Below are 27,021 nucleotides of genomic sequence, written 5' to 3' on the forward strand. Positions count from 1 at the left end.
CTGTCCAATGTCTCTGAGCAAATACAAATGCCGTCGTAAGGACTGGATGCAAACAATGGCTTTTGTGATATGCGCTGGGTAGAAGCTGGAAGCATGTAGGCATGTGTAGTGCTCAACGAGGTTTCCATTTTCAGGTGGTGCTTGTCTGTCCATTATGTAGTTGCACAGTAATGTCCACTAAATGAAATAGTTCAGAGATTGGGAAACCTTTTCAGCCTGAGCTTCTAGGCAACCTACCAGGGGTGGCAGGCCAGTGGTGGGCAAGGCCAGAAGCAAAGGTGAGCAAGAAATGCTAATTTACTTGCATAGTCCTCCCTTCCTCCAGCCAAGGAAACAAGAAACATTATCAAAGTTCAAGGGCACATTTTAGCCAGGCAAAAGCACTTGAGGAGAGTGCAAAGCAGGGCCAGTGAGGGATGTGGTATGGGGAGAAGCCAGACAGAGATGCCTAGAGGGCTGCATTCTGCCCCGAAGTCTGAGACTTCTGGTCTAGCTGGCGGTGGTGGGGTGAAACTTATCAAAATCCTGGTGGAACTTCTCAAATATCTCCTGTCCATATGCACAGATGATAAAGAAGTCATCAATACAGTGGTACCTCGGGTTACATACGCTTCAGGTTACAGACTCTGCTAACCCAGAAATAGTGCTTCAGGCTAAGAACTTTGCTTCAGGATGAGAACAGAAATCATGCTCCAGCGGCGCGGCAGCAGCAGGAGGCCCCATTAGCTAAAGTGGTGCTTCAGGTTAAGAACAGTTTCAGGTTAAGTACGGACCTCCGGAACGAATTAAGTACTTAACCCAAGGTACCACTGTATATCTTTAGCAGAGGAAACGCTTTTAGAGGCTGGAGGTGAGAAGCATTGATCTAAGTCAGCCCCATGGCGTTGGCATGCTGTGGAGCCATACAAGTACCATGGTCAGTGGATACATTTTCTCTCCAAAGAAAATGTGCAAAATGCAAAGTGGCAGAGTTTGGCAATTAGATGTGCTAATCACCAAATGGGATGATATTCCTGATTGCCTGTAGTTGTCATGTTTTGGTCCATCGCTGGATACTATGGAAGAGACAAGGCTGCTGACAATGTAAGGCTGATCAGAAATTTCAGGACCACAGATAGCTCCCAAGTTAGCAACTTGCTCCAATGAAGATGGAGTGCAGACTGGTGCATTTTAAGTTTCTGTTTCTAGACCACTTCCTTCAGGCTCCATGCCCTTGTGGAGAACTTCAGCACCTTCAAGGGACAATCCTCTAGCAGCCCTCCTTTGTTCCACAGCCTCCCTCATGGTATGCTCCGCTACGCTGCTGGACTAGTGAACTGCAATGGGAGGCGTCTGGTTCCTCACGCACCCACGGGGTCCAGAATCTGGCCCTGCAGGCTCTAGTGGTCCAGGAGCTTCTTCTGGGTATTCCTGTCTAACAGACTCAGGTACTTAGTAACCAAGTAAAAGAAATATGACCAACAAAAGCCTTTAAAAAGTCTATTCAGATAAAATACAGGTCTTACAGATTCCAGCCCATTAAAAGAGGCCACAGATACCCAAAACACTTCAAATTAAAGGCCAGAAGTCTGGATAAAGAGGGAAGTCCAAGTTCCAAGTTTATTACACAAGAGAGATAACTAAATCCTTATTTTATACCAAGCAGATAATTAGTTACTTTGCATAATAATTGATAATTTGACTCAATACATAAAAGCATAAAAAGTATGTTGGCTTGACAATATGGGGTTGGTGAAGACATATACTTGTCTGGAATACCCAATCATGCCTTTTCCTCCTACAGACAACCCTGCTTCCCTTTCCTTTTATCAGGTAACTACGATGTGTGTCTGTTTTGCTTATATTACTCATTAATGAACCTTAAATAAAAATATAGGAATCTAATTCCAGCCTAGGCTAGCATCAAGGGAACTTAGAAAGAGAAAGAACTCTAGGTCACAGCAACCCTATCCACAGAAGACAGAAAGGCCAGAGGACAGTTGGCCAGGCTGCCGGGGGAAGCACCAGAGGATGGAAGATGCATAGTGTGCACTGTTCAAAGGAAGAATGAACCAGGAGTGTGGACAGCTGTTAGAACAGGGAACAGAAGAGCAAACAGGGGGGTGGGGGGGAGCAGCCATTAGAACACAACTAGGAAGAAACAACAGAAGTGGGGGCAGTTCTCTGTGATACAAGACAACCATGCGTGGCTTGCCAACTTGAAAACATCCCTGCTCTGGCGTAGTTTATTTAGGCTTGGAAAGATTGCTGTTGGTGATGTTAATCATGATCCGATCAAAGCCATTTTTTCAACAAAAACTTGAAATCAAAACATGATTTTCAATAAAGCAGGAACTATGCAAAAGGGTAGTGAAAGGATGCATTAAAGGATAGAGCAATGGAAAGACTTAATAGCATAGCAGAACAGTATTGATTTTAATCCTAGGTGCATATCTTCTAGTTTTCTTGAGAGCAACTGGACAAAATAAAGGAGTGAGAAAAGCAGAAATATTGAAAAGTGGAAGGCAGAGAGAGGAGAGAAAACAGGAGAAGATGACAAATAGGGCAAAAAACAAGAAGGAACAGATGGAGCTGGAAGAAGGGCAGGGAGAATAATAATGCCAATTCTGGCAGGAAACAGAGGGCTGATAGGTGAGGTGATTCAGTCCTTCCTGAAGGCATGGAAAATGAAAACAAAACTGAAAATCAAACAAAGAAAAGGGGTCACAGTTTTGGCAAAAAAAATACATCACCAGATGGTGTCAATTGTTTCTCCACCTAAATATGGAGCTTGGAAGCATCCAGCAAATACGCACATTTCTCCACATCTCTTCTCATGTAATTTTACTTCTATTCCCTATCTGCTGCATTTTTCACTTTACACTGATGGATTGGAGTCCCCCAAAGTAGCCTTCCAACTTATATTAATTACAGTTAATTCAAAATGTATGAAACTGGAATTTCATCATTTTAAACCTCTCCCTACACTGTTAAGAGCTAGAGGACAGAACATTATTAAATATGGTACTATCTAAAGACAACAAAGACTTCAGAAAATGACATCCGTGCAAACATTAAACAAACCAGGGGAAAAACAGGAGGTGTACAGTTTCAGAACGTATACTTGCCTCAGGGTTTGAAGAAAGTACCATGCTGTTTTATGGTTTACTCTTAGAGACAGAGTTTACTCACTTCCATTTGTCTCGTGCTAGGGCCAGCTGTCATGTTTTAAACACAAAATATTCTTAGAAACAACACATCATTGCTATACTGTATTGTGGAATTTGAAAAAAGTTGCATAGGTTGACTTAAATGTCATTATTTAACTTTCTGCACTACTCTTTTGCTCACTGTGATCTACAGTAATCCTCCATGGGATCATACCCCTGTAGGGTGCACAAGGAGACAAACCATCATGTGCCTATACTAGAAAGTCTTAATAAGTCTTTACAGTTTTTTATATCATCATGACAGAGAGGAAATGTCAATAATACTCTTTCTCAAGGATAATACTTGCTTAAAGGGTAAAGGGACCCCTGACCATTAAGGTCCAGTCATGACCGACTCTGGGGTTGTGGTGCTCATCTAGCTTTACTGGCCAAGGGAGCTGGAGTACAGCTTCCGGATCATGTGGCCAGCATGACTAAGCGGCTTCTGGCGAACCAGAGCAGCACACGGAAACGCCGTTTACCTTCCCGCTGGAGTGGTACCTATTTATCTACTTGCACTTTTGACATGCTTTCGAATTGCTAGGTTGGCAGGAGCAGGGACCGAGCAATGGGAGCTCACCCCATTGTGGGGATTCGAACTGCCGACCTTCTGATCAGCAGGTCCTAGGCTCTGTGGTTTAATCCACAGTGCCACCCGCGTCCCATAATACTGGCTTAATAATGCTATAAAAATGTATACAAAAAATGTGAACCTTAAGTCTACTCATGCACGTCAACAATGGCTCACACATGTATGAACATCACATGATTTGGCAGCTGAATATGTGAACAGATTCCTACGGAAAACATAAAATTTAAGGAAATATTAAGTTCCATCTGCCGTGCCTTGCTATGTGAAAGTTCACTCACACATGCAGGTTACCAAATCATGCTGCAATCCTCATGTCATAAAGGTGCCCTTGTGAACTAGTTTTCAGTTATCTCGCTTACAATATATAAGAACAGCAACCTACATCCAGGGTAGGCATGTTTTAAGCTTGCAGGATTTACTTTGTATTATTTTGCTAAACCTGGCAATATCATCATAATTAAAGAATTCTGAGCCCAGTAAATTGATTTTGAATACCAGAACTGAGCAGAGCCAGATCATCTAATGACAGTTCCCAAATGCTTCATACAGATGTTAAGTAGCATTGGAGACAAAATGGTGCCCTGCAGCACCCAATAGCAAAAGTGCGGTGCACCTCCCCACCCTATCATCTGGATTCAACTATCTGGATCCATGGCAAAACAACACTGAAAGATCATGAAAGAGCAAGGCCATACACCATCTGTGATTGGCAACTCTTAAGCTTTCTGAAAATTTCAAGGTTTCAAGCAAGCCTTTACCTACAAAGACAGAATCTAAATAACTCCCTCCCAACTGAGATCAGATGCTTGACAAAGACCTTTATATTTCCATAGGCATTGTTTTTGTTTTCCTTATTAATTTTATCCATTTTTTAATCTTACTGTACACTGCTTGGAAACCTCATTGTTAAGTTGTATATAAACTCTTGAAATAATTAAATAAAGATAGAGCTTCATTTCATATAATGGGAGTAGCCAAATGACAAGTTTTCTCCCCCTTTCGGGGCTGCTAAAATACTTATACTATGCATACAAGTGTCCAGGAAGCCCAGATTTTTTAGCTAGAGAAGATTACACACTGGAAAATGTACAAGGAGAAGTGTATGACTAGGGGAGTAAGAATGGGAGGGTACAGGAATGTCATTTGATGAGGGACTTGGGGTGCAAAAAATGGAAGTGTTAGAGAAGATGTGATGAGGCAGGGTTTTTGAAGATTAGGCCCTAACAAGTCTAAAACTTCTGCAATTTAATACAATTTAAGTGATATTTGTGACCCCCAATGTTTGCGTGCAACTCAACTTAGCAATAGTGGCTACCGCTGGCATTTCTTAGGATTACTTTATCCATAAATGTATCCATTTTCAAGTATTAATATTTTAGACTTTTAGAGAAAGCTTCACAAATTAGTTACCATAGTCAAAAAGAAGCACCTGTCGAAGGAAGGATAACAACAGGAAGATTTAAAGGAGGAACTATTGGAAACTCAAGGCAGTATAAACATAAGGTGATTGGAACCCACTGAACTTGAAGCATGGGAAGCCCAAACAAAAATTTATAATTTGGCAGAATATTTGGACTACATGATATGTATTTGTATAATCTGGAATACTTAATGTGATTTGATTGGATTGTTAAAATGGAAAATTTAATAAAAATTATTTAAAAAAACAAAAAGAAGCACCTGTGTTTCTCACCCACCCTGGTCACCCATTGCTAAAGTAACTCCTGACCACCAGAGAGGTATGTAATATTTTGGATAAAATGAAAGGCAAATGGCAAATTGCTTTTCTATGAGAATCACATAGGTGAGCTTTATGCAAAGTTTTCATTTGAAGAAATTAATTACATTGTAGCTTAAATTATTCCAGTAGTAATATCAGAAGCAATAAATAATTACACATTATTAAATTACTTTATTATTGTTAAGCACACGTTCCCCCTTTGTTTCATAAAATGATCTCATATCTCAAGTGCCCCCTGAATTTATTTCATATATTAAGGACAAATATAAACCTCAAAATAAAATGGACTAATTATTCGATCCAAAATGAGTAGGTGGGTGCTTTCCACAGCCCTTTTGTTCTTATACAATAACCAGCTGTGACATGCCCAAACTTATATCATCTTTCAGCCACTGTATGAAGAAATATCTGATTTTGAAAGAAAGAAACTTTTGAGTGGCAGGAGTTGCAAACATTCCTCCCTTCTTCCTTTATCTATGTCACTTGACTGGCCTCTCTGGTCACTGTTATCAGGAAGAACACAAGTAGGAATTCAATCCAACTCTTTTCCTTTCATTCTGGAAGGACGGGTCATTCTCCCCTCTTTGAGTTCTAACATGTCACAAACACCTCCCTCCCTCCTCTTCTAATTCTTAAAAATACAGGCTAGGCAGAACTGAATTTCAGATCAATTCCAGCTCTCCCCATCCTGGGTCTATGAGAACTTGTTGACGACAGACACATAACATAATGTAGTTTTTCTTTATTTAAAGAAAAGAAAATATTTTGCTGACTTCCCTATGAGTTAAATGGTTTCTTTAAGCAAATTCACTCATGGGAACCCATTCACTGATGAACACTTTATAAATCCTCTTAAAGGGAGTACATAGTAAGCATATAGTAATAGCACAGTAATCTGAAGCTGTAATAATAAATAGTAAGCAAGCTGACTCATACTGAGTCAGACCATTGGTCCAGCTAGCTCAGTATCGTCTACACTGATTGGAAGTGGCTCTCTAAGATTTCAGTATTGTCTACACTGATTGCAAGTAGCTCTCTAGGATTTCAGTATTGTCTACACTGATTGGAAGTGGCTCTCTAGGATTTCAGGCAGGAGTCTCTCCCAACCCTACAAAAAGATGATGTGGATTGAACCGGAGCCTTTTTGGTTGCAAGGCTACAACTGAGCGATGGCCTCTCCCCAAGAAACTTATACTCATTAAACAAAAACATGATATGAAGCCACATTCCTTTAAGCCGAGGGGGGGAATTCAAGATGTTTACACTTTATGGCTGGTGATCAAGTATCATTTTGGTGGAAAGGCAAAAGATCTGTTGGTACAATGTACCCTGATTAAGCAAGATTAAAATGCCTATTAGAATGACAGTTACGCTATGGGTTAAACCACAGAGCCTAGGACTTGCCGATCAGAAGGTCGGCGGTTCAAATCCCGACGATGGGGTGAGCTCCGATTGCTCGGTCCCTGCTTCTGCCAACCTAGCAGTTCGAAAGCACGTCAAAGTGCAAGTAGATAAATAGGTACCGCTCCGGCAGGAAGGTAAACAGTGTTTCCGTGCGCTGCTCTGGTTCGCCAGAAGTGGCTTAGTCATGCCAGCCACATGACCCGGAAGCTGTACACCAGCTCCCTCGGCCAATAAAGTGAGATGAGCACCGCAACCCCAGAGTCGGCCACGACTGGACCTACTGGTCAGGGGTCCCTTTACCTTTACCTTTACTTACTCTGTTGTTCTTATAATCATTCTTGGGATTCAATTCTCTGACTGCAGTCCCCAAAATGGCTCCAGGCCACAAGGGAGAGGTATCCTTGAGGAAACCCTCAAGATTGCAGAGCAGCCCACAGAAATCAATGGAGAAATCCATTAATTTAAAGTAACTGGATGGGGCATCAAGTATGTCCTTCCACACTCTAAAGCCCAATGAGAACTGAGCACAAACTCAACTGACTGTTGGGGAAGTTGAATGGAATGACTGGAATGTTGAGAAGAAGCATTCTACACTGCAACGTTTTGTTGTAGACATTCACTTGTCCCTTGTCCTTTCCAATGCTCAAAGGTGAGTGATGGTCCTTATGTATACGAAATGGTACCGTCTACATGCAAGAGGGAGGCATCAGCAAGCTTGAGGATCTCCAAGGTTAGCAGCAGTACAATAAACCTTTGTAGGCGGGAACCCAAGAGGGGAACTGAAAGACAACCCGGTAAGTTCTGAGTATGCTCAGTGTCTATGGAATACTTACTGTTGGTGCAGGGGCAGGAAATCAGGAGGAGGAGAAATGGGAGTATCCTTCAAAAGAGGGGCATGACTGGTTGGAACAATGAACAATAACGCTCCACACTTTTAACTTTTTCTGGGTCTCATTTGAATGTATTTAATGGAAGAAAATCATTTGTTGCTATAGTCACTGATATGACCGACTACACAAAGAGCACAGATTGATAACATGATCTAATATAGTCCATTATAAGAACAGGGTTACACTTCAAGTGTATTTGAAAGTCTAATGGCCACTGAGAAGCAATTTCCATATTGACATCTTGAGGTAGATGTAAACAATATTCACCACTGTAACTTAGGAGGAAAAACAAAAGACTAAAAAAGTAAGAATGGAAGAATATCTGATTATTTCAGTTAAAAGTATATGCAGCATTCAAATGCAGCAAGAGTTCATGCTTCCATAAATGTGAAGATTTATTCCTTGTCTGATGACCTTTGTGGCATGCTGCAAAGCTCTTCTGTTCACTCAGGCATTTACCAGTTGGAATGGTAGAGCAGAATCGTACGCCGGGGTTGATGAGCTTTGCCGAGTGACATTTTAGTTGAGGACATAATAGTATGTTATGTTTTATACATGAACTTACAAGTGTCAACAGAAAAGACATTTAAATAATAAAAAAGTATACTACTGCAATCACCAAGGACAGAAACAAATCACCAAGTATTCCAAAAGCTTTCTGTTTTGCTTTTTAGGTTAAGAGTGGACATTACAGTACACCCACATGGTCTACATCCCCATAAGTTCACCAATTTACCAACAACATGTCACATCCCCAAAATGCGGTAACTAGAGCCTGAGCCCCAGCTTGCTGCACTCGCCAAACCCCACCACTCCTTCAGCTTAACCCCCTAGGAGCTTTCCCTTTCCCTACAATGAATGGCTAAGCTCCATTTTCCACCTTCCCAACTCTATTTCTGAAGCCACTTCTTTCTTCTGTTCCACAATCCCACTTTACTGGCACACATCCCATTATTCCCACCACCCCCTTTCCCTCCTCCTTTTTTCAGCTCTCACTTCACACGGACTACCTGCCATTTCCATGTCTCCTCCTCTTTCCTATTTAACAGCCCACTTTGCACACATGCCCCATGACGATGTATGTTGCTTTATCTTTGAGATGAACAGAATCTTAAGAACAAGCCTGTCAGTCAGATTGTTCAGTTGATGGCTGTACCTATATGGGTGCTTGCTTGTTAATAAGATACCCGTTCTAAATTAATACATTGAATCTGGAACTTGATGTTGAAAACAAAACAAATCAAGATTGAAATACATGATGTGAAGGATGAATAGGATAGAATCATTTGTATATTCTATTCCAACACTGAGGGTCCAAGCGCCAAGGGCCTTATGGTGGTTCCCTCACTAACCTCAGGAGTGAGGTTACAGGGAACCAGGCAAAGGGCCTTCTTGGTAGTGGCGCCTGCCCTATGGAACGCCCTCCCATCAGATGTCAAGGAAATAAGCAACTATCTTACTTTTAAAAAACATCTGAATGCAGCCCTGTTTAGGGAAGTTTTTAATGTTTAATGCTGTATTATGTTTTTAATATTCGGTTGGGAGCTGCCCAGAGTGGCTGGGGAAACCCAGTCAGCTGGGCTGGGTATAAATACATTTATTATTATTATTAGTTGTAGTAGTAGTAGTAGTAGTAGTAGTTGTTGTTGTTGTTGTTATACCTCAGAGTTAAATGTAAAACTGGTAGCCTTCTCTACAACCTGAAAAGCAGCTCCTGAGGTTCGGGGGATCTGATTCAGAGGCCTGAATCAGTAAAAATAGCAAAAAGCCTCCAAAATTTCTGCTGTTTGTTGAGGGCCAGTGCATCCAACCCAGTGGAACGGCATATCTGTATTACAGTGCCTCCTACATATTTTCTTTACCCAACTATTTCCATATTTTAAAAAGGTCATTAAAAAGAGAATCTTGGGGATATGCCAGTCTAATGGATGGCAGGCCACATAAATGGGCACATGTAGCTGACCCTTGATTCAGTTAAATTCAAAACTGCAGATAAATAAAAATATTTATTCCAGAAAGGCATTTATTCTGACCTTAAAAACTGAAAGCCTGTTGACAGCAGTGAAATGGTTGCTGGATATCTAGACTTTTGGTGCATTAGCATATCACCCCAAAATACTAATCTAATGTCCTTCAGAAACTAAAATTAATGTCACTGCCCTTTGGTTTGTTTTTGTTTTATTATGTATTTTGTGTTCTCTTTTGTATTTTTATGTTGTGAACCACCCTGAAATCTTCAGATGAAGGGAAGTATACAAATTTGATTAATAATAATAATGCCACTGTCCATTTAAACAGTTGTAAAAATATAAAAGAACAAATTGGATTTTGGAGGGGAAATCGGTTGACTAATTGGATGGACAAGCTTGTTCTATTTTTTTGAAAATTATTGTTGGTATTTGTACATTAGAAATCACACAGCCCTCAGCCAACTTTGGTGTGGTCCACAGTCTCTCACTGCCCAGCTGATTAGCGCTGAGGAGAGCTCAGATTGGAGCATTCTTCAGCTGTTCCATGCACTAATCAGCTTGGCTGAGACAAGGGATACAACTGGATCTCAGCATTTCAGCACAGAGTGATGGGAGACAGGCCACATAGGAAAGGTGGGTGGGTATTTATGTGGTGAATGGGAAGGCTGTGTCTGTGAGGAAGGAAGTCAATACCCACCCTTGCAGTAAATGCTATCTGAAATGGTCAACTACAAATCTAATTAAATTATGTTCATCACTGGCTTAACTTGATGTGCTGAAATGTATGGCAAATCAAACACGGATTACTACAATCACTGGCAAACACTGTTTTAACCACTTATTGGTTTTACCTACAGTAAACATGCTATTCATACCCTGTGAACTCATTAAAGTCAGTAATAGCATCAAACATATTCTTCATACAAGTCTGTTTTTCAGAACTAGGTCCTCCCTTGTCCCCTAATATGCAACTTAATTTACAAAGCAGAGCTGACCTGCTGTTTCTCAGCTTTGTTTCTCCTTATGTTTTATGATTTGGTTATTATCTTGGGCATTGCTTTTTCAATGGAAAACTAGGAAGGAAAAAGTTCCATAAATGAAATTATCTGCTAACCGTAACTCATTTTCCAGCCAGAAATAGCCAAAACATACACCTTACTCCCCTCCCCTGGCAAAGCATAGTTTTCTCTATGGTTTCTACTTGGACACAATGTAAAACCAGAAGCAGCCCCACATGTGTCTGTCACTTCTGATTAACAGGTTCTCAAGCAGGCCTAACTGGTGAATTCTTATTATCTGCTTCTCACAAGCAGCACAGGACCCAAGAGGAAATGCTCTCTAATGAAAGCACAATTTAAGCAACCATTACAAATGGCAGGCCACAATCTACCAAGACTTTGGCTTGCCCTTTAATTGATTGATTTGATTTACACTGCACACCTTCAATTGCCAAGAGTTCCCAGGGTGAGAAAATCACTCTTGCATCTCCTTTGAAAACAAAAACAAAAACCGTCCACTTGAACGGTACTTTCTAAATCCAAAAGTTGATTGCCGTGGCCCCTGACCCTGGAGTCTCACAGTGCTCTGAGGAAGACTTGGATAAGATGGTGGTTCAGTCTACTATACCTGGACAGCCTTTACTATCTCCATCTGTTCCCTCCATCAACTTTGAACTCACAGGATAGGTCCCCAGAAGTCCATATCTTAGATCCATTCAAGAGCCAAAGGATACAGAATCAGGCAAGGCCCTTTAAGAAACACAGCCATCTCTTTCAAGAGAGTATGCCCTATTGGGAAGCAGTTTTCCCTTCCATGGTGGTTTCAGTTCCCTGTTAAGGCAATGATCTTTGCAACAGGGCTCACTGGAGCTGTCCAGGGTTCTGTTTTATCCCTTGATTTTACCTGAATGACTTAACAGGACTGGACCTTTCATGACTTTACCTTACTGCAGGGTCGGGGGGGAGGGACCTTTTTTGCTCCAATGGCCAGGTCTCTATCTGATCCTGCCAACAGGCCAACTTCAACAGGTGAGATGGGCAACCCACCAGCCAATAACATTATGTCATTCTGATGATACACGATTGACAGGTATGTTCTCCCTCCCACCTATCAAAATCCCTTGCATAAGGTTCCCAAGCTTGGGAACCACAGTTCAAAATGCATTGCCAGACCTATGCTTTGCAAACTGCTTCTCACTTATCTTTTCAACTTCCTCTTTCAGAGGTTGAAAGAAGTAGCATGAAGTGGCTTCAAAGAGCAGTGCTGAACTGGAGAAACAGTTTCCACTTACCGTATTTTTTGCACCATAACACTCACTTTTTTCCTCCTAGAAAGTAAGGGGAAATGTCTGTGCGTGTTATGGAGCGAATGCCTGCGAGTAGCGGGGGGGATCTGCTGCAGTCGTGAGCAGAGGATCCATGGTTCCCCTTCCTTCCCTCCTCCGTGGTTACAAAGCATGGATCCACATGGATCCTCAGGATTTTTGCATTGGGCTACTCCAAACTCACCGTCAGATTACATGTCTGTGGCCACAGCATGAACCACAAAAATCATATATCCACTATTTCGTTTAGAATATTTTTTTTTCTTGTTTTCCTCCTCTAAAAACTATGTGCGTGTTATGGTCTGTTGCGTGTTATAGAGCGAAAAATACGGTAATGGAAACACTTCCTCCTCCTTGAGCAAGGCATGTTCCTACAACCCATCAGCTGATTAGCAGTTGAGAGTATTTCTTGCTCCAACAAAGGAACAATTGGAAGCCCGCTTTAAACTCCCAATTATTCCTTTGAAGAACTGCCCTGATCCACCCCACATGTCTATGACATCAGGAGTAGGGCGCATGAATGTGCCTTCCCAAATAAGGCTCCATATGCTAGATGAGGATGCGTTGCAGACCAGGTTTAGCCCGTGGCCAAAGGTTCCCCACCCCTGAAGTTCACACTGACTGACTTCACCTGCCCAGAAGAAACTCAGCTGGACTGAGACTACTTCTCTGCAAACCTCAAGTCCCTGCAGAACAGGGTGCTTGCACTGTAAAATAATGTAGTAGACTCTGCCAAAGCACCATATTCTCTACCAGGGAAACATATATAAGGACATTCCCCGTAGGATAAATTTTGCTCATTTTTAGCTTTGGAGAAATGTCCATATGTCTGGACAGAGTCCAGAGCTAACCATTCCCCAAACCATCACTGCCTCTCTTTACTTCTAGCTTTAGAATTGGGGAAATTTTAGTGAGAATGTAAGTCTCACATTCACTGAAAGAGGAAGGGAGGGAGGGAGAAGCTGTCCTCTAAATCACCTTCAAGCATATAGCCAGAGCCCATTCTCTGCAGGAATGTGATATTGCTACCATTCTTTGCTACCTGGGAGTTGCAGACCATCTGGTTAGAAAAGGGGGAAATAATCATGACCATATGAATTGGATATAGAAGAAGAAAGGAAGAGAAGAGGAAAGGGTAGGAATCTCACAGCCACTATCTGTTGTTCTGTCAAAAGCCAACATGTGTCTCATCTGCCTCTACAATGAAAGACTACTTGGCAAACAATATATGCTACATGCTATTTACATCCTGCCTTCAGTGTACTGATGTTATTTCAAAATATTTTACAAATTCTTGACACACTTGAGGCCTCCTATTTATCAATATCTCAAAAGTACATCCCTGACACATAACAGTACTAGGGCTAAAACTAGCACCTGCATTCAATAAATACCCTTCTAGTTATTCCTCCCTTTCAGTGGATGAGAATCTATGGAGTATAGAATCCACAGCAATAGGACTTTATAGGAATAGGAAGAGAAAGTTGTCTCTCCTTTAAATGCAAGGAGAGCGGCCAGTCCACATTCATCTTAAACCTTCAGGTTGAAATCCAGTTTCACATTACAAGCATGCAGTTCCTACGGAAGAACTCCCTTTCCCTCTTTCTCTGTTTTTCTAGTAGCATATTCCATAGTATCAAGGAAAAGCTGGTAGGCCAAATGCTTCTTCAAAGTGTTGGTGTTGACCTTTAAAGCCCTAAACGGCCTCGGTCCTGTATACCTGAAGGAGCGTCTCCACTCCCATCATTCAGCCCGGACACTGAGATCCAGCGCCGAGGGCCTTGTGGCAGTTCCCTCATTGGGAGAAGTGAGGTTACAGGGAACCAGACAGAGGGCCTTCTCGGTAGTGGCGCCCACCCTGTGGAACACCCTCCCTTCAGATGTGAAGGAAATAAGCGGCTATCCTACCTTTAAAAGACATCTGAAGGCAGCCCTGTTCAGGGAAGTTTTTAATATTTAATGCTGTATTGTTTTTAACACTTGATTGGGAGCGGCCCAGAGTGGCTGGGGAAACTCAGCCAGATGGGCGGGGTATAAATTAATTATTATTATTATTATTATTATTATTATTATTATTATTATTATTATTCTCTTCAGTTTGACAGGAACTGATCAGGTGAAGGACATTCCTACCTAACCAGTCATGTTTTGCTTCCCCAAACTCATGGTAAACTGGGGGGGGGGGGGGAGGCAGCAATTTAAGAGTTTTTGAAGTGACTTTTCTTGAAGTGGCAGAGGAAGATTACAGAATTGTTCTGCCAATTTTTAAAATAAATTTTGTTTTCATACAGTGTGTGGTTATAGATGCTATATCGTGACATTAAATCAAACCTATATTAAAAGATGAGGGGGAAGCAATAGACAATTGTGAGAGACTGATTTTCAAAAAGAGTAGGTAATCACGAAATCGTATTATTTATTTTTATATCCCTCTAACACTTCAGAGAACTTAAAGTACCATGCACTAGATTCCCAAGCGGTTTTTCATTCAGAGACTTAACAGACTGTGACATAATTACCTTCAGATCCCATCTCTGTCTCTCAGTTACTTTGGCAGTCAAGCAGAAGGGGAGGGAATGTAGTTAAGAGTGGTCTACTTCTAAGGCTTCTCCAGAATCACTGCCATTAAGGATTGTCACTTGTTTTAAGGGAAATCCTGACACCAACATGCCCCCAAAGCAGTACAGAATTCCCATGCAACTAATCATTTCAAGTAGAATAATATTCTACATAGTTTCAACACCAAGGCTGACACTTCAATGAGGTGAGGTGAAGCAATTTGCCGTAGGCTGGAGATCTGACCTTAACACAGCACCCTTGCCCTCACTGCTAATATTGTACCCCTGTTGCTGTTATTGCATCATGGTGGGAATGCAGGTGCAGCTGCAGGTGAGAGTGCAGCTGCGGCAGCAAGGCAGGCAGCAAGACGGGCACAACATCGGGGATAGGGAGAAGGCCCGGATCAGAGCGGGGACGGTATTTTGTCTACAGCAGAAAAACATAACAGGCTGCCCCATTCAAACACCCAAGGCCAGCAGAAGAAACAAACCACAAAATGTTTTAATGAAAAATTCACCCCAATAATTAACTAGAATGAAGAAGACAATATATTCTCCTCCTATGAATGATCCTCATTTCAAACACACATATAGATGGCTCTAGACTTCCCAATAAAGCAACGACAGTACTTGCACCACTACATTGTAAGCACAGAGACAACCCTTTTTCTTGTTCATCACCTTTCTCTAAGTAATTTTTTTAAAACCTCCCCTAAAATGCACATTCTACAGTATCAATAAAAATAAAATAAAATAAAATAAAACAAAACAAAACAAAACAAAACAATGGATATAAAACAAAAATAACTTATGTTTGAAGGTATATTTTAAAATGCAAGGATATCTTGAAAGAGATTAAAAACCATATACAAAGAGAATGACTACTCAAAGGACATAGAGTTAAATAATCAAAAACATGTTTACCTTTTTTGAAACGTGGATGTCAAAAAATGGTTTGTTACGAACACTAAAAGGTTCTTGTGCTTTGTCGATTTGTCCAGTCTTCATTTTTTCATGTCGTGGGAATATAATCTCTTTTTCAATACATGCCAGACGAATGTTAAAATCACACTCTCCAACTGGTTGTGCCTGCCAAAAGAAAATACACAATTTGTTAAATGTTTGCACATTTATAAAAATCTAAGTGGCATGCACTAAAATATCACCCAACAATGATCTACAACTAAACAATTTTAGTAATAAAATGATAAGCAAAGAAATAACAGGGAGGTATGCCATGTCACAACCCTTTTACTCAAATCAGCAGAGTGACTTTACAATTTTATCAATTCAAGAGGGCTATATCACACAGTCAGCTGCAGAAAAATATTCCAAAGAAACCACTAAGCTAAACTGTTACCCATTCTCTGCAAATCCTGCTTTTTATTTCTGCACCATACAGCACCACCTCTTGGTTATCCCCTCTTTTTCTGTTTCCTCATCTATAGGACTCACTAGACTCCCATCTTTCTGCTATCCCTCCACAGGTATCTATGAGCAATAGCCAACTAACTTGTTCCATCAGTGCAAGAATTTCCACATGTGCAACAGAACTTTCCCCCCCCTCTCCCCCTATGTTCCCTTGAATCTGTTCTGGGGGTCCTCCCAACCTACCTAAGACTTGGGGAGGGTACAGGGCAAGGGGTTCCATTGCATGAGAGGAAATCCTTGTGCTGACAGAATGAGTCAGTTTGATCCACCCTATGCATTCCATATTGCTCATTTCTCTCTCTCTCTCTCTCTCCATCCCATAGCACTCGCCTCTTTGCGCCACTGCAGATTTTAATGCAATATTACCCACCTTTATATCTTTTCCTCCTACACAGGTTTACACACACACACCCCACCAGTTACCTCCCTTTTCCTTCTTTAAGTCTTTTTTGTTTTTGGCTGATTCTGATCCCTATCAATGCTGTGTGTGACAGCAATAGCTGACAAGGCTTTCACTCTCCCAGGAATTTAGAAACTGCCGGAGTATGACACACAGGTGGGTGGGCAGCATGGCTGGGTGGCTACAACAGACTGAAGAAATTAAGCCAACTCCACCACACACTTCTGAATCAGAAAAAAGTGCAGTTGTATTGATAAAAACAGTGTTCATTCCTTCCCACCATTTCTGTGGGCCTTAGATGGTTCTTATGGTTGGCCGGCAGTAGTCTGTCTCGAGAGACAGAGGTAGAAAAAGCACAATGGCTACCATGGAGAAAACAGTTTCTACTCACACTGTTGATTCTCTAAATGTGTAAAAGGGATCCCGTTTATTCCCACTCACACACTTCTACCTATACCTACCAGGTATGTTTTAAACCTTTTTGCCCACGGCCACCATATATCTAAATGATCTGCTAATGGCAACACCTTGTTTTTACACACAAACAGCTGTGAGAGTTAGGCGTGACACCAGGCAGGTCAGACTCAATAGCAGTTAACCAATAGTTATACTTCATTATAAAATAACTATAAGAAGAAAAATGTGCATTTTCAAAAGGTTACTAAAATACATTAAGTGTTTACATTAACCAGGGTTCTGTTCCTCTAAATGACAGTTCCACTGTAACTGCTTCAGCTGAACTGCCAATTATCCTGAGCCACTCCTCCCAGCGGATTTGAATACTGAGGATTTCCTGGATGTCACTTGCCTCCTGGAAACACAAGGAGTTTCTATGGAGCTTCTCTTGCAATCTTCACCCTGGCTGAGCTCCCTGCAGCCTTACCATAGACACACCCCCCCCCCTTGCTGACTACTGTCACTGCTTACAGCTCCTTCTGAGGCTTCACAGAAAGAAATGTCATGATTCTCTCAGCCCCTTCTTGAGCCTAAGACAGTGATATCAGCTCTTTAAGGCAGATGATTGCCAGTCTCTTTGATTGCCTCATGTATGGGAGTTAATCTGCTTGGAACAGGGTACCCCAAAGTGTTTCGTATTATGTTCAAGTACCATCTAAGTATTTCAGATCTAGAATCTCTTTTGTAAGTCCTGTTAATATCCAAGTATGAAAAGCAATTTCACAATTTTTCATGTTGAGACATTTTTTTGATTCAAGTGAAAACAATCTAAATTCTACATACTCAGCATTTTCATTGAAAGGGTGTTGACATTTCAAACAGTAATAACATTCGCAACTTCCTGAAAAACATTCATCACCTTTCTAGCACTTTTCATCAAGGTATTGTTGCAGCAATCATAGTATTGGGATTGCTACCTTGCCTGGAATAGGTTTGGTTTAACGTTCTCCTAGCTTTTTGAAATAAGATTTAACCGGAATTAAGATACAAGTATATGTGCCAAATATAGCAAGTGCTATATTTGGTCCCTAGAACTTTATGTATTTTGAAGGTACTGAATTTTTCAATCCATCACACATATTTATGTGTTGCTAGTATGATGGTTTTCAAAAGATCAAGTTTATTTATTCGAAATTGAATTGACACAAAAATTAAGAATGTCTCATACTCGCTTCTAGTCCTTCCTTCCCCAGCAACTTTGTGCTAAAGAGGCACCTTTAGGCATGGTAGCATCAAAAACCACTCTTGACCCCTTGTATATTTGCCAGATTGCAAAAGCCTACTTCACATATCAAAATTTTGCACTGTGTGGAATGGGAAGGAATAGAGTTAACACATTCATATTTGAGATATAGTATAGCTGCTGGAGAAAACAGTGTGTACATATATTCACACATAGGATTAAGTGACAAAACCAACCTGTAAGTAATAATACCTTCTTTACAGACTTCCTGGAACAGCACAGCTATTACCTTCTCCACGGTTGCTCCCGCACCACACTACTGATACTGTCTACATAATCCACATGGTATCATGCAACAACACCTAATCACACGGGCAGAAAATGTCAAAGCTTTGCTGGTAGCAGTAGGAGAGTAAATGCAGAAAGATCGGTGGACCTTTTTCAAAAATTCACCCTTAGTATTCTTCTCATCCCTCCTTGCAACATAACCAAACACACCACTCTTTCAACACGTGATACCAGTCATTCAACCCCAAAAGCTACAGATTGTGTCTAATGGTGGCTTTATACTAATAGAGTTTAAGGTACTGCACATGATTTTCACTAATCCCTCCAACCAACTGCAGTCCATGTTTCTCCCCACACGCAGAGAGCTTCTGAGGGTTGAGGAGCCCCTGGAACAATATGAGAGGCTGATTACACTTGGATGGTAAAATATTGTACAACACTTAGATCAGATGTAAGCCTCTGCCTCCTGGTTCCACAGCTCTAAGATCAGAGATAAGTCTGTGCTGACTCCTAAGTTGACATTTCAATCAACCATATGATTTGTCAGGTGAATGGCCTAACCCACCTATCAAAAATGGCCCACGGAAGGTGGGCCAATTGTGGATCCAGCTCTCCATCTAATGAAGGTTTCCCACCCTGGGGATATGCCAAAATCAGGTGCATCACCTTGCGTGGAAGCACTTTCAGCTAGTATGAAGCTTCCATGTTTGCAAGAAGACCCATTACATTGCATTGGATTGTTCATACACAGCTAAATATGTTACTATGTTTGAAATGAGAAATTTCAAAATGGGCAAGCTGCTTCCTAAACAGAGTCACTTTTTGCCCCTCAAGTGTTATACCTTGAATAACGTGAATAACTAGGCAGAGTATACACCGACACAAGTTAGGCACATAAGGCATGTCCTTGTCTTAATTTACTTAGCTTAAGCAGAGCATATGCCACAACTTTCTTAACAAGTTTTATTATTCTGAAACCAAATTGTAAAACAACAGGCTAAAATATCAGCTTTTGGCAGCATTACTAATGATAAAGCATGCATGGCTAACATCTGCATTTTCAAGTGTCATAATAAATCTAAACATCCTTAAAGAAGATGAAATCTGTCTTGGAATGGAAGTAGCATGGTAACGCCTTTGGAATTATCCATCTTTTCTCTGAAATGGAGTCTAGCTCACAGTCCAGCATAACCAACAGATGATCAAGGTTCTACAATGCCAGAGCAAAGGCTTGTTTAAGATAGCTGCTTATTACAGAATGCTGCTGCCAGACTTGCAACAAGCGCAGCTTTGAGGTTGTTGTTAAGATTGAATGCTGCCCTTCAGTCTTACCAGAAGTTGGACTTGAGGCTTTATGACACTTCTGTACAATCACTATTAAAGGTAAAGGGACCCCTGACCATTAGGTCCAGTCGTGGCTCACTCTGGGGTTGCGGTGCTCATCTTGCTTTATAGGCCGAGGGAGCCGGCGTACAGCTTCTGGGTCATGTGACCAGCATGACTAAGCCACTTCTGGCGAACCAGAGCAGCACACGGAAACGCCGTTTACCTTCCCGCCAGAGCAGTACCTATTTATCTACTTGCACTTTGACGTGCTTTCAAACTGCTAGGTTGGCAGGAGCAGGGACCAGGCAATGGGAGCTCACCCCATCTCTGGGATTCAAACCGCCAACCTTATGTTCGGCAAGTCCTAGGCTCTGTGGTTTAAACCACAGCGCCACCCGCATCCCTTAAAATCACTATTACGGAATCCCAAAAATGTCCTTAAGCATTCAAAGACCTTCGGAGGTAATTCTCTGCTAAATCTCAAAAACACATATTTTTAATATTCCAAGTATCATTTGTATATAAAAAAATGCTCAAAACCATTGAGTAGCTTTTATATTTTTAAAAGCTAGTTTAACAAAAAAAAAGTTGCAATGGAAAATCTATTTAGTATGTAAGGAGAGAACAAATAATTATCATGGATTATAGTTTTTTCCATTTTAAAAGGATATATTTCAAAAACTAATATAAAAAGGAAAGTCCATGTACATGAAGTCTGCAAGCTGACCGAATTAGAGAACCAGTAAGAGGACAAACCTTATACTATGAATTGATTTAAAATCAATACATAAAGCCTCTAATATTATAGACTACATCTGATTAATTCCTATAACGACTAATTTGTGAAATTCATAAATATTGTAAAGAAATAAAATGTGTTTCTTTAAACACAAATTTTAAAAGATTTTAAAAATACAAAACCAAGTACTCAATCCAAATAGCAATTATGCACATTTCCTATTTAAGCTCAATTTAACCTACTTTAAAAATTATTAGAATCCTATTAAGAGCATCCTTAAACTTGACACAAAACCACAGTCACTTTATAAATAATGCATGAGACAGCAAAATAACTATTTGCTCTTAGTCAACTTGCTACATTAAATAGCAACTTTCAGGGAAATGAGAAACAAAATTGCATTATAATCCTATGTCTTTGAAGTGGAAGATTCTATGTACTGCACAATGGATATCACAACCTCTTAAAAAACTTCAAGAACCTGGATAGCACAGTGTCGTCTGCCATGGAGTACTCATATGACAAAGTTATAGGAAGGCCACTTCCCAAATGCTTTGGACTTCAGAAAAGAATGCCTTATAGATTACTACTTTCTCTTTATAATACATGCAAGCAACAAATAGGAAAGGCTCGAGTCCTTGCTAACACGCTGGAGTGTGTGTTTGTTAATCCTAAATTTTATTACTGTTACATTACAAATGCAAATTGTTTCCACAATGTGTAGATTCTTGTGAGGAGTCTATGCATTCTGATAACAGCTGGGCTTTGGTATATTTACCATATTGATTCCAATCATTGCAAGCTATGACCATGTACCAACAAAACCTAGCATTATGCACATGCCATCTCCTAATTCACATCATTCCCCCCTCCCCATTTTATTTTGCATTTTAGTTAACCATGCCAAGATAGAAGATAGATCTTCCAGGGTCTAGCTAACATAATTTCAGTGGTAGCTAACAAATCCGTAGGTGCCTCTGCTGTGAAGATTGTAGGCATAGATGGCAACAGAGGCCACCACGGACTGAAGCAGGAATGTGGTGCCCTTCAGATGTTGCTGGACATCAACCCCACATAGATGGCCAATGGGCAGGGTTGGCCCAACAATAATTAGAGAGGACCATATAGGCAACCCAAGCATCTCCCACAAGGAAATCTGGAAGAGCAAGTAAAAGGCTCTGTTCCTCTCTATAAAAACTCAGGTGATCTCAAGCTACCCTTTTAACTTGCATTTTTATATACTGCTTTTCCCTCCTCGGGGAGACAGGGAAAGCAGGTGTCTGGCTCAGTTGCTCCCTCTCCTGCCCCATTCCAAAGGAAGGCATAAAACAATCGTTTTAGCTTGCCTACTCACAAAGTGCTTGGAAAAACTCTTTCAGTCAAAGATCTTTAATTTATTATTCCCACAAGCAGAGTGCAGTTTGAAGACAGACAATAGTAGATGAATGACATATATGTATAATGGGAATCTAGGGACAATTGAACCAATGCCAAGAACATTTTTTTTTATAAAAAAAAAACATTTTCTGCCAATTAAGCCATTCAGGACAGCAGAGATTTCCACAGAACAATGTCAATATTCACAGTGGAATAAAAACAGAATGCATGCAGTTCATTCTGCAGCAGCCATGTGCTCACTGTGATTTGGTAATAACTGACAGCATCTATCCAACATCTCATCCTTTTATTCTGTATAAATTAATGCAGACTACTTAATGTTCTCATGGCTCTGGTACTCCACTGAAAGCCTGGGCAGGTTAGAATGAGCCTTTCCACTAGTTTGGACTGAAGTGTTCTATCACTTGGAATCCAAGGAGCCTGCAACTAGTCTGATGCATCCAAAAAGGTGTCCAGGTGTCTGTGCCCCCCAATAATTGTTGGGAGGGGACAGGGGCCTCTCAATGTTGAGGGGGTGGAGGAGACCAAGCGCAGAGCAGTTTCGGTAGCTGGCTCCCCCTGAAAACGAGAGAGGAGGAGCAGCTGGCCATTGAAGCCTGTTTGCTTGGGTTTCCTTTATTTAATTGTTTTGAGGTTTATCTGTCTTATTTTGATGGTATAGTATTGGCTGTTAAAACAATCGAAATGTTTTAATAAAAAATATTGTTGTTTAAAAAAAGAACTTATTGTCCTTAAGTGCTAGCTTACCACCAGTTTCTGATGTGGAAGTGCATTCAGATACGTTGTCCCTCAGCTGCAAATACCTTCTACCAAATGTGTGGATGAATCATAAGGCCGGGAAGTTATTTGCTCATAAAAAGCTGCCTCAAGTTACAGAGGCAATTTACTAAGGAAGGCTGTAATTTTATTTGAAATTACAATGATTCCAGTGATGTTTTGATTATCGAGTGTTTTTTTATCTACTAATTCAACCCAGCAGATAAGTAGCCCCTGCACTTGCTCCCTCAACCCTGCACGCCATGTGCAATGCAAGAAAAGCTGATATGTCCACAAAAACACCACTGAGGAGGAACAGCACCTGAGAGGGCTATTCACCTGAAGCAAGTTTTCATTCACTATCAGTAAGGCAGCAAGTGAAAAAGTGTCATTCTGGACACATTAATGCTAGAACCTGACCTTGTATACACAAGAATCCCACATAGTGGAAGCGAAACTGCTGGACATTTTAAAAGGAAGGATTCAAAGTAATGGGTCAGAATGTCTCTAAGGTACAACAGGACTCTTATTGTGGCCTAAACTACTTATTAATTCCATCAATGTTTAACTCAATTATGAAGTCAATCCTTAATTCTATTTCACACAATATTCTTTTTTAAACCACATTTCTATCTAGGTGCTTCGATTTCAGATTCTGAAGGTCTTTTTGAGACTGAAGCAATATTTTAAAAAGCGTATTGTAGAAATGATTATGGATGGGAACTTGGTAAATTAATTCACCACATATGGACTACATTATCAAGTCAGACTTTGATTCTAAAAGCCAGAATACACCAGATTAACTTGTCTGACCTCCTGTAAAGCACAAAGAATTACATTTCCCCCCCATTATTTAATATGTAGCCCATCCAATTTGCATTTGACCAGAAGTTGTCTGAGAAAAATATATGTGATCAATCTGACCATTGCCCTTTACTTTCTCTCTTGATGCATTTACAAACTCACACAAAGTAGTAGTAGCAGCAGTTGCTGTTCTTTTTTCCTCCCCTAAGCTTTTACATGTTCCCTCCATTCTTTACCTAGAACAAAATAGCACACTGATAGGAAAGACTCTCCCAAAGAAGAATATTTAAAACTTTTAATTGCATTATCTGTGCAGCAGCAAACAGAAGGTCACATTGGCTTCTGTCAACAGCCAGGGAACCAAGGGCCACTGGGAAGCTGTAGCTCTTACCTCCCAAGAACACTATTTGTCACAAGCGGAAGATTAGCTTGACCCCGTTGGGGGACATCAAAGTGAGCATCTCTAGTGAGTTTACTTCCCCCTTCCCTCTCAGAGACATTCTAGCCCATCATCAACTACAAGATTAAAGACCTATGGAACACCTCAAGTACAGCACAGCAGTAACTGACCTGAATTGGAAACTACTGCCTATTAAAACTTTACCTCTTCGTTCTGGCTTTGCAAAGTCCCTTGTGAGTCTTCCCTTCCACACACCCCGTGCCTTCAATGTCTCATTGCTTCATTAGTAAACATTGTCCGGTGTCTTATTTTCATTTACGTACAGTTCCCATCAGCAACAATGGTTCATTTCACACAAAACTAGGAACATAGGAAAGCTGCCTTATCTGAAAGCTGATAGTTGGTCCATCCAGTTCACTGTTGTCTACACTGATGGGCAGTGGCTCTCTCCAGGGTTTCTCCGATTTCTAAATCAACGATTATGGCTTGTTTGAACAAATTATAGATTACACGAACCAGATTTTCCCCAAGTTTCAGACATTAAGGTATATAAATTAGATTAAAAACAGAAGCAGATTCTTCCGACTTCTTCCTCATGCCCACAATTGGATACAAGGCTCATGCACATAAGACTCATCACTGCTTGTGCATATAGTGCTAAATTAAGGTTTAGTTTGTGCACGAAACAGGATATTGTGCGCTTTTTTATATGAGCCAGTTTGAAAGACTATTTTTAAAAATGGCATGAATATATAATGTATAAATAAAACAAAACTTTTAAAGCAACTGTTATAAACTCTACTTTTATAAGGATCTGGAAGCGGTACATTTCTCTTACTATTGACTGCACATAATTCAATGCAGCACAAATTAGTGTTAATGTTTATATTCTGATTTTGTATTTGGGTCTAAATTGGGAGTGGCAATCTGTTTTTATACCATTTTTGTAATGACCCATTGGGCCTCTTTCAAACATTTGGTGGAGCAGAATTTTAAAAAATAAATAAATAAGCAACAAATAGCACTTTTCCCCTGCGACAAGTCATCGCGTCCGATTGATTTTCATTGTTCAGTACCTAATAACTCTGAAAAAACTATGCTTCTTCTTGCCAAGTCAAACATTCCAGCTAAACTATTTTTGTAATTAGGCTTCTATAATTAGCATAAAGACAGTTTGTTAGCTTTTTTCATCTTTACAGCTTGGCTACTGTTAATGGCCTTTTGAAGATAAAGCCTTACTTCTGCTCCTGCTGATAACACATTGTCTGGAACTGTCCTTGAACTGGAAGCACAATGCTGCTTATTAAATTCCCTTTTCAGATTCCCACTATATTCTAAGCAACCTAAAGTATTTTGACTTTCAAGCATTACTAATCTCAACCAGGGTTAATATAGTTCCTGATGGCTGAAATCTACCCTACCAGCATAGGTGTTCCTTTCCTCCTAAAATAAGCACACCAACTTCTAGAATAGTCTACTTTGATGTATGTGTGCTGCTAAAGAAACTGCCTTTCAGTACAGAAATAAACAACTCATTAATTTAAAAATTAATTTGTTGACCCAGAACAGTCATGTTAACTAAATCAGAGGAACAGAATGCAGGCCAATACATTGGGTCCAGTTCAGTTTCTTAAGCTATGATTTGCGCACAAATGCTTGTGCCCACACACTCCATTTTTGAAGCACGTCTTCCCTCCTGCCTTCTTGGCAGACCCCAATTAAATGTTTCCCAATTTAATTAACCATCATTTCTCTTTGCATCCAAACTGGAAACCCATAGTTACAGCTATGGAGGTAAAAACAGGAACTGAAAACCTGAGTCATTGGATTTTGACTCCCCACATTTATTGTTTCGTTTTGGTTGGTTGGTTGGTTTTTGTTTGTTTCAACCCACCCTTCACCCAAAGGTCCCAGGACAGGTTACAACCATTAAAATTTAATACACAGTATTAAAAACCATTGTAAACATCTTAAAATAACAGAGATAAGTGGCTTCTCCTTCCTCTCCTTCCCCCATGCAGCCTTCCACCCAGCTCCAAATCTGCTTGATGGTTCGCCAACTGTCTGGAGCATATTTGGGGGGTACATGGAAAGTTACAAGGAAGAGGAGGGGGAAAGGAAATCCTTTTGTAGAAGCAATATCAAATCCACCGGCAAACACACACAACTGTTTCATATGAAGTTGGTTTCAGATCCTGTTTGTTTCAAACCTAGTAATTCTTGTTTCCAAGAACAAACTATGGTTAATTAACCATGGGGCACATAAGATACCCTACCAAGTGACAGTGTGGACTGCAGAGAAAGCTCATTTCACAGATTGCATTGCATCCTCTAGGATACCTTTACCCTCGGACTGGAAAACCTTGGACCCTCGGACTGGAAAAGCTTCCAAACAGTCACAAATATATCCTTATTGAGTAAGGTGGTGCAGAGAGTTGTAGTGGGGTAGCTGTCTTGACTGAGTTGACCTTGGTCACCCTGGCGAATGAGATTTACAGAGATCAAAGGGAGTATGACTTTATTCCTATTTCTGTCTCTCTGTGGTTCTCAACACCATTGATCATGGTATCCTCCTAGACTACTTCTATGAAATGGGAAGGGGGGGTATTCCAGTGGTTGCCCCTTTCTGCTCCCTGAGAAGGGGGGATTTTACTAAAAGATGCCCCCCAGAATCCTGTAAGAAAAGCTCAGAAAAACTGAGTGAAGAAGACTCCAGGGAGCACACTCTTACCAAGTCACACACGAAAAATCCACAAATGTATTCAGTATAGTCTCCATGCTGAACAATACAGCTGCCCATTACACATTTCGGTTTCACTTGACAGGTGTGATAGTAATTGACTTTAAGTATTCATTGCTGTCTAAAAATACTACTGTTCTTCACCATATAGAGGTTTTTATTTGGTTTAAAGAAGTAGTTTATACATTTATACAAATGGTTATTAGAACTGGCTCTTTCTTACCCTAACTAAATGTTTCAAAGCATGATATACTTACACTGAATTTAATTATGTCATATATCAAGTACCGAGGAACAACCTGGCCGTTTACCTTGTCAATAATCATTTCCTGAAAAAAAGAAGCAAAATGACATCTTAATATTTTTGCAGAACTTGCAAGCATTCCTTTAACTAGCTTTGATTTACCATTAGGATCCCTCCCTCAGTTTTCCAG

General features: G+C 40.5%; 1 protein-coding gene across 2 annotated transcripts in view; it reads right to left on the reverse strand.

The window, feature by feature from the left end:
• RNGTT (RNA guanylyltransferase and 5'-phosphatase) overlaps nt 1–27,021 on the reverse strand; it is a 117,214-nt gene that overhangs the window by 48,469 nt on the left and 41,724 nt on the right. For both annotated transcript variants that reach the window (XM_083497560.1, XM_083497559.1), the window contains exons 10-11: nt 26,845–26,916; nt 15,591–15,755 (exon numbers count right to left, since the gene is read on the reverse strand). In XM_083497560.1, coding sequence (XP_083353686.1) covers nt 15,591–15,755; nt 26,845–26,916 — 237 coding nt within the window. The remainder of the gene's footprint in view (nt 1–15,590; nt 15,756–26,844; nt 26,917–27,021) is intronic.

This window comes from Podarcis liolepis (assembly GCF_965112155.1).
Source record: "Podarcis liolepis genome assembly, chromosome: 3".
Classification (NCBI taxonomy): domain Eukaryota; kingdom Metazoa; phylum Chordata; class Lepidosauria; order Squamata; family Lacertidae; genus Podarcis; species Podarcis liolepis.